General features: G+C 37.8%; 1 protein-coding gene and 1 long non-coding RNA gene across 3 annotated transcripts in view; one reads left to right on the top strand and one right to left on the bottom strand.

The window, feature by feature from the left end:
- Nucleotides 1-1,951: 1,951 nt before the first annotated feature.
- LOC148422416 (uncharacterized) lies at nucleotides 1,952-5,777 on the bottom strand. The gene is made up of 3 exons (XR_015865982.1): nucleotides 5,465-5,777; nucleotides 3,513-3,632; nucleotides 1,952-1,992 (listed from the first exon to the last, which is right to left on the bottom strand). It is a non-coding gene; the product is annotated as an uncharacterized LOC148422416 (long non-coding RNA).
- The window catches only part of eps8l2 (EPS8 signaling adaptor L2), a 25,403-nt gene continuing 16,479 nt past the window's right edge, over nucleotides 5,477-14,400 (top strand). Inside the window, exons 1-3 of one of the 2 annotated variants that reach the window (XM_088418117.1) lie at nucleotides 5,477-5,696; nucleotides 10,902-10,952; nucleotides 11,379-11,425. In XM_088418117.1, the coding sequence (XP_088274243.1) occupies nucleotides 10,918-10,952; nucleotides 11,379-11,425 (82 nt within the window). In that variant the 5' untranslated portion in view covers nucleotides 5,477-5,696; nucleotides 10,902-10,917. Of the gene's footprint in view, nucleotides 5,697-10,901; nucleotides 10,953-11,197; nucleotides 11,426-14,400 lie in introns of those variants that run through there. The other variant, XM_088418116.1, reaches the window with a different exon arrangement.

The following is a 14,400-nucleotide window of genomic DNA, read 5'->3' as shown; positions in this document are numbered from 1 at the left end:
TTGGACAAGATGTGCGCAGCGACAAGAGAAGAGATGAGGCAGGTGAGGGATGGGCTGCAAATGGGCAGAATCAAAAACAGCAGACTTAAAAAAAAAAAAAAATACGGTAAATGTTACTAGATTTACCATAAATTGATTTAGAGTAAATGAGTGTTTTAGACAAACCTGTCTTTTTTTTTTTTTTATTGTTCCACAAATTTTAGCCCGTTATATTTTTTGTTGTTGGAAAAGCATCAATTTAACAGGGGCAGAGCTACGTGGTGATCAGGTGTGGCTGAAGCCCCACCCCCAACAAATAGGAGATTATCTTTTGTCCATTTCCACATGGGTGCTACACAGAAAATTTCTAGAGAACACTTTACTTTAAAACGACTACATGTTGTCAGGAACTTGGTATTCTTTCTTTTTTTTTTTTTTACTGTTTTAGACTAACCTGTAACCTGTACAAACACTGTGAAAAATGTTAACAGTTGTTGAAAGTTGATTTAATTGACCTAATGTTAACCGTTTTAGATATATTTTCACAATTTTTAGAGACAATAATCTTAGAGGAGCATATGTAATAAAGGGCAACATTTGGATTGTGAATATAAAATCCTTTTTTGGGTGATTATCTTGTAATATTTGGGATGCATGAATCGGCCATTGAATGCAGCATGTAAAATGTAGTTGAGAAAAACTACATTTAACTGTCTGGCTTTTAGCTAAAGCACTGGTTCTCACTTTTTTCATCGATTGACCCCATGAAATATTCTTTTCGGCCAAGTATCCCGAAGCGCAAAGTATTTCTGGATTAAACAAAACGGAATACTGTGCCTTCCGTGACTGATTTATTAAACTTTGGAACTACATTGTAATGGGTTCTCTAGGTGTATTTTAATCAACAACATCAGGAGATAGAATGCATACCCATTTGTTTTATTTCTGGTTTGCCTGGCAAAAAATTGTGGCATGAATGAAAGAAGACACCAGCATAAAACATAACAAAATAAAGACATACAACGTTTCAAAAAAGATACTCCATAACATAATTTAGCAATACATTGCTTTGTGTTCCAATTTATTTGCCCTTAATTAGAAAAAAAATATGCCACAACATAAAAAAAACATCTAAATAGATTTGCTGATAACCTGCAGAAACCATTTTACAATTTAATGTAACCCTGAAGTGTCTTCATGTACCCTCAGCGGTACACTAAGTACCTTTGGAGCAATGGCATTATCTAGTAAATTAAGCTCAGGTATCAGTATTTTTTTTTTCCACGTCTTGAAAAAAAAGCATTCAGCACATGCAGAAATTCATAAGCCCAATTAGTTAAATTTTCCAGTGTAAATAAATAAATTCAAGATAACGGGCACATACAGTGTACTGTGATTTTGAGTCTGTATCTTATTCATGCTGTGGAAAGCTATTAAATCGCTCCTGTGGAAGGTTCCTCCAGTTGAATAATAAATGGCATACAAATCCAATAAAAGGCATAACTTGGGTTTACCTTTGTAATTCTTCCAGAACACACATCCTTACATCACATCTGGGGGAGGTAAGCCACATATGAATCTTTATACTGTCTCTACAAGTTATGTTTGACACGGACAAATTCATTGGATTTACTGCAGCTGAGACACGTTTTGTAATAAAAACCATAAAGCATCATTGTTTTATATAGTTTGATGATTCAACCCACATCTGCTGGGCCTCCGCATAGGCAGCTTACATCAACAGGAGTGTTTTGCGTTAAGGCCTGGCGAGGAGGGGAGGACTTGAGGGAATGATCCATTTCTCTCACTCTTATCAGCTGCACCCCCACCCCCATAACAATGCCACTGTGTGCAGCCCCCGCAGCCTGGACGCCCACCTCCCCTTGGCCACATGTGAGATGCTGTTGTGTTGTCTTGTCCCCCCACAGCTGGAGCATCTCCCTCTTCACCCCCTTCACCCCCTGTGCTTTTCCTCCATTCAAGGCAAACAACGCCTCCCTTCTCGCGGCCACACTATGCAGATTGTTTGAGAGGACAAGCGAGACAGAGAGTCAGATAGATGCTGATGGGGACAATGAAACAGCTGGCCATGTTAAGGCAGTTCATTTTGCTTTTCTATATCTCTTATCGCTCACTTAGAATCATGTATGGAATGCCAATGTGTGTCTTGAGGTTTTTTTTGTAAACTACTTACAGTCATACCGGAGTAATTCAACTCTGAGGTCACTTGCAGTATATTACATGCGGTCAAACATTTGCACACATGCTATTACAATGACAAGTCTTTTAAAACGAGTTTCATTCATTTTATACGACATTTGATACTACATTCCAGAGGCGATTCTTGGGTTTGACGTTTAGAGTTGCTGAGTTCCTGGCCTGGCAAAATACATCAAACTATTTAGTGCATTTTAACACAATTAGATTACCATATATAAATATATTGTCAGATAATTCCAGTTAATTCCAGTTAATTTATATATTTTTTAACCCTTGTGGAGTATTTCATACAATCATTTTATCTTTACATCAAGGAATTTCACATCAAAGGAAAAGAACTGAAAGAAGACACAAGGAAGCTGAAATTTCACCCAGATTTTGACAATATGTCAAAGTTCAACATGGCATGAAAGCCTAGGTATCTGTAAAAATGATGTGGAAGAAAATGACCCAAAAACGTTTAAAATAGCTTGCACTAGACTCATCTCATAGCATTTTGGGGCCAATCAAGGTCAGATCATGGATAACATTGACCCTTCTTATCACAGAAGCTGACAATGTGGTTTCCATTTAAATCCATGTACAGTAATTAGCATCTCACGGTTTGTTCTTTCCTTTTGTGTTCTCTTTTAAAGACTAACTTTAATTATTAATCACAGTGGTATTCATTCAAGTGATATTGTACACCCGAGTGTAATGATTTCCTCCCTGGGCACAGAAGATGCCAGGGCAATATTCGGATTACTTTGGCCAAGTCTTTATCGTATATTACCTTTTTTCGAGCAGGGTTTATTGGAGACGCATGTTTCGTCGTCTGTGTAAAACGACATGAGATCTACCTTGCTTGTGATGTTTAATAATTGCATTTATTTTAACAATGCTTAAAAGCAATTTACAAATCTGTGCAAATGTATCTACAGAAAATGAGTGGAAAAATGAAAACACTTTAAGATGGTCTCATATTTCACTTTGTTTTGACAAGCCCAAGTACAGAGTACTCTGATTTTGTCATTTTCCATTTAATACACAGTTCTGAGCTGTGATTCTTCACAAAGATTGTCCAACAGAGGGCGCAGTTGCTTTGATAAAGATTGAACAGAAGGCGCAGTATGAGAATGGAAGAATTCAAGAGCTAAATGCATTTGGTTTATTAGGATGCTGTAAATAACAGCATATTGATATTTTAACGCTCTGTTGCTGCTCCGCTTACGCGTCGAATTTAAAAACAGAACTTTGGTTACTGTGTTAAAAATTGCCTTTTGGCAACACTATAATACAATAACATCAGTATATTTAGGTAAGTAGTGTATTACCTGTACACCACAAAAATATTTCCAGACACTTTTCCACCCAACATTCTTCAAAGGAGAGATTTTTCAGCTCTGACAGGTTCAGTTAATGATCAAACTCCAGAGTAAGGTTACCATAGAGAGCTGCATAAAAACAAACCACAAAAGGGTCTTGAGCAACAACCAAGTGCATGGGTCAATCTTTTGTTTAGACAGTATTTCATCATGCTCTGCTCTTTTCCATGGCCCCTCATTGCCGGTATGCGCGCAACGTATGTGGAAAATTGATTTTTAAATAATATGGTCAAACAATAATATAGTGGGTTATCTGATTACGAGGGATTGCACACCTTAGTCTTGCTGGTATTGTCTATTTAAGGGTTCCGTGTTTGCTTTCTGTAGGAATTGTGTCAAAGTTTGGTCTGCACTCCCCAAAAAGTTTTTTTTTTTCTGAGTGTAAGGCTAAAGTAGGATTTAACAATCGCTGATGAATTAAGTAATTAATGAATTGAGTATCAAAGTAAGTGGTGACTATAGGTAAGCAGAGAACTAAAGTAATTGATCACTTGCGATACTAAAGTAATCCATTCCTTCAGATTAATAAGTACAAAAGTATTCAATTACTTTGGGTAATGTGCTCTAACGTGATCTATTACTTATTTTAGGTACTAAAATAATCAGTTTTCAAGTCAAAGTGTTTATTGTCATGTGCACAGTGTCGAAACAAGTTTAGAATAATGTGCAGGATACCTACAATAGTGAACCAGTGTGTATGTGTAAAATAAGAATACTATACATATGACAGTAAAAAACTCTTGAATCTCTCCTAACATGTCCACAATTATCTCTTTGATATTGTCTGTGTTGAGGTTGAGGTCGCCAATCTGGCCAACTCCATTCTGTAGGCTGTGAATTACTTGGTAACTTACTACATAAATAATCGATTCTTAACGGGACAGTGTGTAAGATTTAGACCATTTTTCATTCAAAGGGAATAAATTATATGATTGTAAATTTCAAAAACTTGCAAACGTGTTCTTAAAGACCAATAAATATAATCATAGGTCTAGTTATCATTAAATGATATTACATGGGGGGTGGCACTGCTCTGGAGGCAGCCATGTTTGTTATAGCTACGGAAAGTGGTAAATGCAGCACCTCCTGCTGTCCGTAATGAAAAAAAAAACGGTCTAAATCTTATACACTATCCCATTATTGTATAGTCATTGATGACCTTAGTACTCAATTACTTGAGTATGGGATTACTTCAGTGCTCACTTCATTTAGTACAAGCCATTTTTAGACACTGCTTTAGCCAAACACTTGACAAATATTGCTGTGATTGAATGCCTCTTAAAAAAAGCAAATATATATTGAAGGTTGTTTTGATGATGTCATTATGATTTATATACAATTATTACCATTCTCAAAGCACTTTTTGTCAGTGCTGTCAATTGAAAATGTCATCACATGTGCTCCGGTAACAACCATTCACAACTCAGCTTGTGAACGTAATTTTCAGTTACCAGCAGGAAGTGAAATGTGTTTAAAAATGTATTAATTGTGCTTGAAAAACAATGATCAAATTAGGTAATGATCAAAATGGCTTTATACATTTTGTAACCTTTAAAACTGATGCATCCTAATAAAAGGGGGTGAGGAGTGAGTGGTTCCAAATATTAGAATTTAGGTTACAATTGTAGGTCAAGTGCTTTTGATATTGTTTGTCACCACAAAAAAAAAAAATTAAGAGTGTATACAATGTTGAATTAAAAATAAATAAATAAATAAATATCACAAAACAGCACCCATTGTATTATGCCTGCTTAGGTTTCTACAGTGAATGAAGTAAATGGAAGTGATCAGTCACTTGCATCACACCCAGTTTACATACGCGACCACCCCACCCTCACTAAAGCACCAAAGGAGCTCCTCCCCTCTCATATTGAATTACCTGGGAGGCATCTGTCACTCACCTGCTTCCACATTCCCTCCTCAGCGATTGCTCCAGGGAACCAACAACAACTCTGTGTGTGTGTTTTGTGTGGAGTTAAGGCAGTTGCAGGAACGCCCCGGGCCTCGGATTAAACATCTCTGCTGCACGCTCTTCCCGCCAAGGTTTTGCATTTGCTGATCTGCGGCAGGTTGATGCTTCTCTACACCCCCCCATGTTGGTTACCTTGAGCATCCAGAGCAGAAATCACAAGAGTAAGTTCATTTTTTGTCTTTGCTCCTTTGCAAAGTGTACTTTTCTGTTTAATAATTATCCTTTAAAAATCCACACATGAATTCCGCCTACACTGATAAGCGTAAATAAAATAAGGCGGCGAACAACTTTAGTAGCATTTCAAAGTACACAATACCCTGTAACTAACGCAACACATGATTAATTATTAACTCTTTGTTATCCTTCTGAAATTGCACACATGCTCCTAGCTGTGCTGTCAATCATATTTGCAACATTTGACTCATAGTATTCTCCCATTTTCAAGTTGACAGTTTTACTACTTGTCGCCGGCACCCATTATCACATTTAATACTGTAATTCATAACCTTCATGACTACAGTCAGCACAGTGACAAGGAGAATGAGATTCAACATGCTTTCATACACATTAACAACAAATTGATAAACATTGATCGCTAACATGCTTGGCAAGGTAGAAGAAAAAAGGATTGCAGAAATTGTGAGGCTGTTTTGGTGAGTTTTCATTCACGTCTTGTCACATTTATCCAGGTGTCATAATTAAGCAAGATAAGAAGCACAAGCTGGGATCAAGCAGCATTTAACGATACAAAACACGATAACTGTTATCTTTGACAAAATGCTTAACCGGGTACTGAGGGTGAAGTCCACATTGCTCTATATTTTTACCACTAACATTATATAAGCAGTATTGTGACCCCTCCCCACACTTACTGATTTAATGTTTCAATACGATCATCGCTCGATTATTGTGCAACCATGGTAACAACCTCGCTTTTGTGCAATTTTAAATTACATAAGGTCATGTCAGACTTGCTGAATGGTAAATAGTATAACAGTCTGGATTATTTAACTATTCACGTGTGAGGCAAGATGTCGCGGATTAGCAGTGTAGTGTTGCTGCGACGGAGCTTTATTTAATGAAGCTGCTGTTTGATCCAGTGTTTCCCTACCTTTGTCGAGTCGAGGAACAGATTTTAAGACTCAAAATTCTCATGGCATAGCACAAAAAATATTTTAGAAAGAGTTATAATTTTGATTTATTTCACTCACATCTTGACTCAGTAAGAAATTCAGGCCTGCTTGTTTACGTGTTCCATACCAGAAACATATTTTTCCCTTTTTTTTTCTAAATTCCAAACATTCGGGTATTTACAGTGTGTATAATTCATTTGTGATTTACTTTAGTACACGATTGGTTAAATCAGTGGCGTTGAACTAATTGGACCAAATAGTAAGCTATAAAGGTATTTGGTTCAAATCAAATATTTTCATGAAATACGGATATGTTCCAACCCATCACCTGGTGCCAACCAAATACCTCCGATTGGATGTACTCTAAAACTGTCAGCACCCATAAACTTCTAATCTTAAAATGGTTCCAACTGTACAGTTTACCATCAAAAGGAAAAGTATAAAAATGATAGATTTCTGAAAAACTATGAAATTTGTGTAACACAAGGTTTTGGCTCAATCCCAGTGATGCATTTGTAATCAATTAATTCTTAGTTTGGGACAAACTGAGTGTGCCTTGGAGAAATTATTGAATAATTATCCCTATGGGGAATTTCTATGTACAGTACATTTCCAAAATGTCAGTGTAAAATTTGAATGAGCATTTGAGCATGAGTGAGACTTCAAACATAGACTCAACAAGAAAGGACTCGCCTCAGTGATTTGCTTTGAGGGTTCTTTGAATGAGCAGATCTGTCTAACCTCATTCCGGCAGGTTGGAATACCAAAACCATCAGTCAACGGCAGACGTTTTGGATGTAACCTCATTCGTGTGAAACTTGAGCACGCAGCGTGATAAAAATCCATTTTTATGCAGCTATCGCAGCTCTGATACCTTATAATGACCTCTAAATAAACGTCTGGCTTTGTTAAACAAAGAGGTTGAGAGGACTAGTGCAGTGGGCCTCTTGACAACACCTGACACCCAACCTGTCCTCCCCTGCCTTCACCTCCCCTCTGGCTCTGCTCCAGTCAAATGAACAAAAGAGACGTTAGGTGATAAGGACAAAAAGAGGAAGTAACTGGCTTAATGTATCTCGGGCAGTTTTTCTTTGCTGAATCTTGTGGTTTTCTGTTGACAAGGATCAGCATTGGAGGTGAACACTGAGAAATGTTGCTTTTGGCAGTGCGATTTTCTTCTATATTTCATGTAAACTGCTGGAAGAAGCTAACATCGCAAAGTGCTGCGAAGTTGTTCTTCATGACCTATCACTTTTTGTTTTACTTGCTTTCTGGCCTTCTTTTGCTAAACACATGCAATATGCTAACTTCCAGTACATCACGGGTTGTTTGTGTAGCGTAGGTCGAAATGTTGGGCTAACATGGATTACAATCTCAACAGCAACATCCTAGTCATTTGTTTTCATGAAGTTAGCAGCTTTTTTAAATACCGTTGAAGTTTTTAATCACTGTTTCATTGTTGATTTATTATCCCCAGCAAGCCCTGAAGTGCAAAGGTGAGAGACATTGTTTTGAATGTCATCTGCTTGTGTTTGTTAACCGGATTAAGCAAAAACTATTCCAATGTTTTTTATGACACTTTGAGAGTGCAAACATGTTCAACAAGAACCCATTAAATAAAAATAATATCAGTAATTAAACTTTAGTATAAAACTTTAATTGTTTATGTTGAATTAAGATGACATCATTGTTAACGCCAGCAATAAACTAGCTCTTATCAGGACATAGATCTGTAATATATTTATAAAGACCATCTACTGTATATATCTACAGCTTGCTCTCATCATGTTGATTCCAGAAACTGCTTCCTTAAGTCTTTTGGAGAACTACAGTAAGCACTCCACCATGTTTAAAAAAAAAACAAAACATTACAGTAAATGTACAACTGCTTGGGTTGTAACAGTATGCCAAAAAAAAAAAAAATCATGTTACAGTACAGACGATTTCAGGTTAAAAATTGCTAGCAAGTTTTTATTGTAGCTGCACTACATTTCATAACATTGTGTCTCATTGGTTGTTTTTACTTTGGTCCTGTTGGTTTCTTAAATCTCATACTAGACGAACAAGATGGCACCAAAAGGTTATTTGACATTACCCTTGTTCACTACATCAAAATCACTGCATTGCATTTCCGCAGTGAAGTATAGGCATTGTGAAGGAAAACAAAAGGACTGCTTTGTTGTGTAACAGCTTGTTAGGGTCCATGGTGATAGAAGAGGAGGAGCCAGCGTGTGTTTACTCTGTGTGTGTGTGTGTGTCGTCGTGTTGCGTAACGTCATGAAGGCATGCCATGACAGAAAACGTGAAGGCTGCATGCTCAAAGAGGATTGCTAACATTTTCTATTCATGTTAGTTTCTCAAATTTCAAGGTCGCTGCACACCGACTCACTTCCTTGGAGGCCATGCTAATTGCCGCTAATGAACCTCACTGAGTAACCGAATCGAGTTATTAAGTACGACTCAATAGATATAGTTGTAAGGGTTGGATGTAATTAAGCAGTTTGTGTCTACTGTTGCGACAAATATGTCCCCGGGCGTTCCTGGCACCTGGATGAGCTCAGTGGAAGAAGAGGTTGTTAAGTCGGCTGTTTCCATGTGGGACACAGTTGTTCTCTTTACACGTGAAGGGCTGTGTTTGGAAACAGAAGGGGGATTGAGAGATCGGAAAGGCAAGAAAAACATAGCAGGTTCAGGCAATGGCAAGATGGGTTACGCACACTTATATGGATGGAAATGTCTCTTTTTGTCAAAACAAGATCACAGTCACAGTCTTAGATGGCTGCTCGTCTTTGTAAAACTAAGAATTGTAGCAATCTTTTCTCCGACACTGGTTCTAAAGTCAAACTTTATCCAGTTTGCAGGATTACACAAATATGAGTTTGTAAGGCTTGTAGAGGAACCACGGAATAAAGGAATATCACATTTTGTCGCAGTCCTAGATCGTGCCCGTACTGTATAGCTGTGATTTACGTAGCAGTCCAAGCCAACAATCAGTGGTAATGTTCTCCTGTTCATCATTCTTCATGTACCAGAAAGTCGAATGGCTGATATTTACTTTTGTAGATAGAAAAAACAAAACACACTGTTTTTTTTTTTTTAATAAAAAATTTGGTCTAGGCTAAGGGCCACAGATAATGCCATATAGATTCATCAATATATATTAGGTAATTGCGTAAAAGAAAACAAATATTTTGTACTTTAGCACCGGCAAAAGCTTTGCTATAAAGTCAATAATAAACTTTTTTACTGTTATAGTTCTCAATTACAACTCATTGTGTTAAAGCAGTTTTTTAAATTTTTGTCATTGGGTTTATTCTAACTCATTGGACCAGGTGTGGGCCACGTTTGATTTATGAAAGACGAAGTCCAGTAAAAAATAATTCTATTGAATATGTTCTATGAGCCCCCACTACTCCAATTCTGACATTCTGATTCATTTTGAATTCGTTAACTATCGATTCATCAACAAAATCCATTAAATTTTGTGTGATAAAAAAATGATTGGCATCTTTTTTTTCTGGCACTTTGAAGTACCTGCGTTTTTTTCTGCTTAGAGCAGGGGGATCAAACATTTTAGCTTGTGGGCCTTTTATGGAGGAAAATCTATTCCCAAATGTGGGCCGGACCATAAAATCATGGTAAATATTTATATAACTTCAAACCAGCAACTTCAAATTTGTTAGTATTTTTTTATTACTGTCCAAAATAGTAAAAGTACTACACGATTAATCATAAAACATTCCAAGTTTTTCATTTATTAGAAAATTCAGCTCATTTTTATGCTTTACAAAATCTCACAGGATGGATTAAACTCATCTGCGGGGCAAAATTGGCCTGGACAAACCTTTACCTGTATAAATGCTATAAAAACAAGTAGTTAACAGTTGTTGAAAGTTTTTTTTTAATTGCTTTTTCCTTGGGTCAGTGTTCAAAAGGATATAGTTTTAGGTATACTTAAACAATTTTTATAGATAATAATCTTATTTATGGTTCCCGTGGCAAGTGGGGGGCGGGGGGCCTTTGCAAAATATAATTGAGAAGCACTGCGTTAGACTAATGGGTGCATATAGAACAGATTAAGGTTAAAAAGTTAAAACAATTGAGCATGCATTTAATTCTAATTGATTATCCAGTTGTTTAAATACAAATGATTAAAATGAGACTGACTGCATTACAGGTGTAAAGCTGTGGCCACGCCTTTCATTTTCTTGTGCCATCTCGTTCCTTCCTCAGGTGGATGTCTTGAGCCATGAGCTCCTTGGGACCTCCAACAAGGCCAGCCAAGTGAGTGGACAGCACATTCCATCCTTTCCCTCATTGTTTACCCTTCTCTAGCTTCACTCTTTATCGCAGGTGACTCTCACAGCGGCCATAGAATCACTAAACCAGTATGTAGAAGGTTGTGCAGGTCAGGGACCTCGGGCACAGAGCGCCTCTGTTGAGAGTTATTTGCTTTGCCTGAGCTTTTGGCTCCAGCTTCCCTGCGGGCCCCCTCCTCATCCTCCTCCCCCCTTTCCCACTCTGCCTCTTGCTCCCTGGCCGGTCCATATGGTCCGAATCTCAGGCTATAATCCCACAAACACTTTTTATATATCACTCCTGTTTTGCGGGCTTGTGACTCATGAAGAAGTGACAGCAGGGCTTTCAGTTGTTTTTCGTAGAAGACGAGATGAAGGGAATGCATCGTAATTCCAACCCTTGTCATTGCAGTGGAGTGGCCAGATCGGACAGCAAGATCAGCGCCAAAGCCCTCTTTGGTAAGTGCTGGTATCTTCGCTATAAGCTTTGAAATATTTTAGAAAATTCACACGTTTCTGAGATTTGAACAAATTTCATGTGTACCAAGATGCATTTGGATTTGATCCTGTTTTCACAGTTGGCAGCAATTACAGTTTAATATGGAAATAATATTCAGCACACACAGTACACTGTGCCTTTTCCAAATCAAATTACGCCAAGCTTTCATTTGTTGTGTGGGTGAAATTTTTGAGCTAATTGTACCGATCAAGATTCAACAGCGCAAGACATTCACCATGATCTTGTTAGCACATGTTTAATTTCATCAGCGATATACTAATGACGACTTGATTTTTTGCCTTAACTTGTCCTTCACTTTTCATCAAACAATCCTAACCTTTTCTTTTCTAAATACCAAAACTATATTTTAGACTTTTTGTTCAGGAGCAGAAAATGTCCAATGTTATGTTTTCTCAAGGTAAATTCATGCCACATAACCACAGAGGAAAATATAGAAAATATCATGAATATTAAGCTTTTTAGGACTTTTTAGTACACTTTTTAGAAATCATATCACGGTGACTCCCAATGTTTAATTCGACAAAAGGTACGAATGGAGTTTGACGTAAACTGGAAACGTGCTTGTGGATGCTCTAACATGTTGGCGGTGAAGCTTTCTCACCGACTTCTTTTTGTGGTTGACAGTTGACTTTCCCTCGCAGCCATAGTGGGATTCGGTATTTGGTTTTTTTTGTTCTTGTTTTTTTCCCCATGAATATCCAGAGTAACGTTTTTGAGGTCACTGTTGTTTGGCCTGGACTGGACTCACTATCTCTTTTGCACAGGGTGAGGGATGATTAACTGGGCATTAATTAATATACTGTATAACAAAGCACTGTTTGAGTATACATTTTTCTTGACTAAAAACCTTTACAGTTTGTGTTAGCAATACCGTAGCAGAAGACAAATACTGTATGTGGTTTTACATGCACAAGGTGTAATTTTCTTCAAATAATGTTCTTAAATCCTTATATACAGATCCTTGATAACATTTTATGAGATGTAAATATGACAGAATCTACTTGGTCTAGGTTAATGAAACTAAGCATTCTGAATGTTGAACAAAATAAGATGTATTCCTTCAAATCTGAATGAAAAAGTCGAAGTTGTGGATTTGACTGACGACTTCAGTCAAATCGCAAATTGCTTAGATATTGTGTTGTTAATGCGAAATGATAGTGTGGTCACCCACAAAGGAGGAACTTTCACCCTAACTCTGTAGCTTTAAAGGAGGAAAGTGATAAAAGACTTGAGGGATGACCTGAGGAGATTGAGGGAATGCTGCTTACTCAGTTCTGTGTAGAGAGTAAAGGCGGCATTTCTCGTTTTTACCGTTCTCCAGAAATGGTCACTCGACGTTAGCAAAAATGACTAATTTCAACGCAAACATCCACGCCACAATGCTCATCTGAAAACCGTGGAGCATCTCTTGCTTGTTTTTTTGGCACCCGCCAATTTGCATATTTGCAAAAGAAGTCCCCCTGCCCACTTGCACACACACACACACACACACACACACAAACACACTTTTTTGTGTGTATTGAAACGAAGGTTATTCAGCATATTTTTTCTTGGGGTTGAATCCCCTAAAAAATACATTTCAATGGGCGTAAATAACATGAATTTTCCCTCTTTGCAGATCGGCCAGGTCCACAGCCCTCAAATAGTGAGGCTCCACTGTACTTTATGAATGTCTCCATAATCGTGTACATAGAGCGTGTTTCTAAATGTTTCCGTACTTGTGTATACATAGTGTGTGTGTGCTATTTGACATTATTGGACGGTGCAGGGCGTGCCTATTTATAGAGTCTGCTCGGAACAGGGTGGGGATGCCCGTGTCCCGCAGGTGAATAAAAGGCTCATTGAAAATGGGGGGGAAAAGATGAGGCACTTTTTTTTTTTTACCTCTGTTGCAGCCCGTGCAGCCGGAGACTTTGACCACATACAGCACGTTCAGTGGAATGTTGTGGTACAGGTCATTTAGCCACACATTTGGAATGTTGTTATTTGAATGTAACACAGGCATTCAAGATGTTCCCATGCCGTCTGGCTTCACACTTTGTTATCCGTTGGTGCTCTCGGCCATTTGGCCAACAATCCACAGGATGCGCCGCCTATGTTGTTCCTGACTCGCAGTATGTGTGGCGACTAGAGGCTACGTCGTTCCCCTTTGGGCCGGCCTCAACCTGTGCGGCAGATGGTCAGCACGGTGTTGTGTGCAGCATGACAGCAGCTTGCTTTCCTCTCTGACCAAGAGATGGGATTCTGTTGTGTATCAACAATAACAACAGCGTGGCTGCTGCCCAATCCACGTTTTATACACACAAAGGTCCACTCTCAGCATGTTGTATGCAAAACTGGACACACTGATGCAAATGACCCTTTATCAGCACTTTTGGGTCGGCAGAGACTCGCCTCATCACATCAAGGATTACGATTAGTTAAGATCAGTGGTTGTCAACCTTTTTCTGTTATGTACCGCATGAGAAATATCTTTTCAGCCAAGTACCCCTTAACCAGTGCAGTACAAAGCATTTTTGGGTTAAAAAAAATAGACGCTTTCAAACTTCATTTGTATTGGTCCACAAAATATAATTAACCAAAAGTGTCCTCTTTTGGATCATAGAGGAAATCTATTATCAAAAAGAAATAACTTCATTGTTAATAAATATTTGTCCCCCCCAAAATAATAACATAAAATGTCAGACCTGTTCTCAAAAATAAATAATTATAAATAAATATTTGTCCATGGAAAATTATTCCACTTAGTGTCCTCTGTGATGTGTTTACAAAAATAAATCATTAACTTGACAGGTAACGAGAGGTGGCACATGACAAGTTGGGTCAAACCATTTTAGTATGAGGGAGAATCTGGGTTTTTACAATAATGAAATTGAACAACCCACTGAACATAAAATTTGTTTATGAACTTATA

The sequence above is a fragment of the Hippichthys cyanospilos genome, chromosome 6 (genome assembly GCF_059441005.1).
Source record: "Hippichthys cyanospilos isolate Australia breed blue-spotted pipefish chromosome 6, RoL_Hcya_1.0, whole genome shotgun sequence".
NCBI classification, from domain to species: domain Eukaryota; kingdom Metazoa; phylum Chordata; class Actinopteri; order Syngnathiformes; family Syngnathidae; genus Hippichthys; species Hippichthys cyanospilos.
This window is presented reverse-complemented; position numbering and strand designations above follow the sequence as displayed.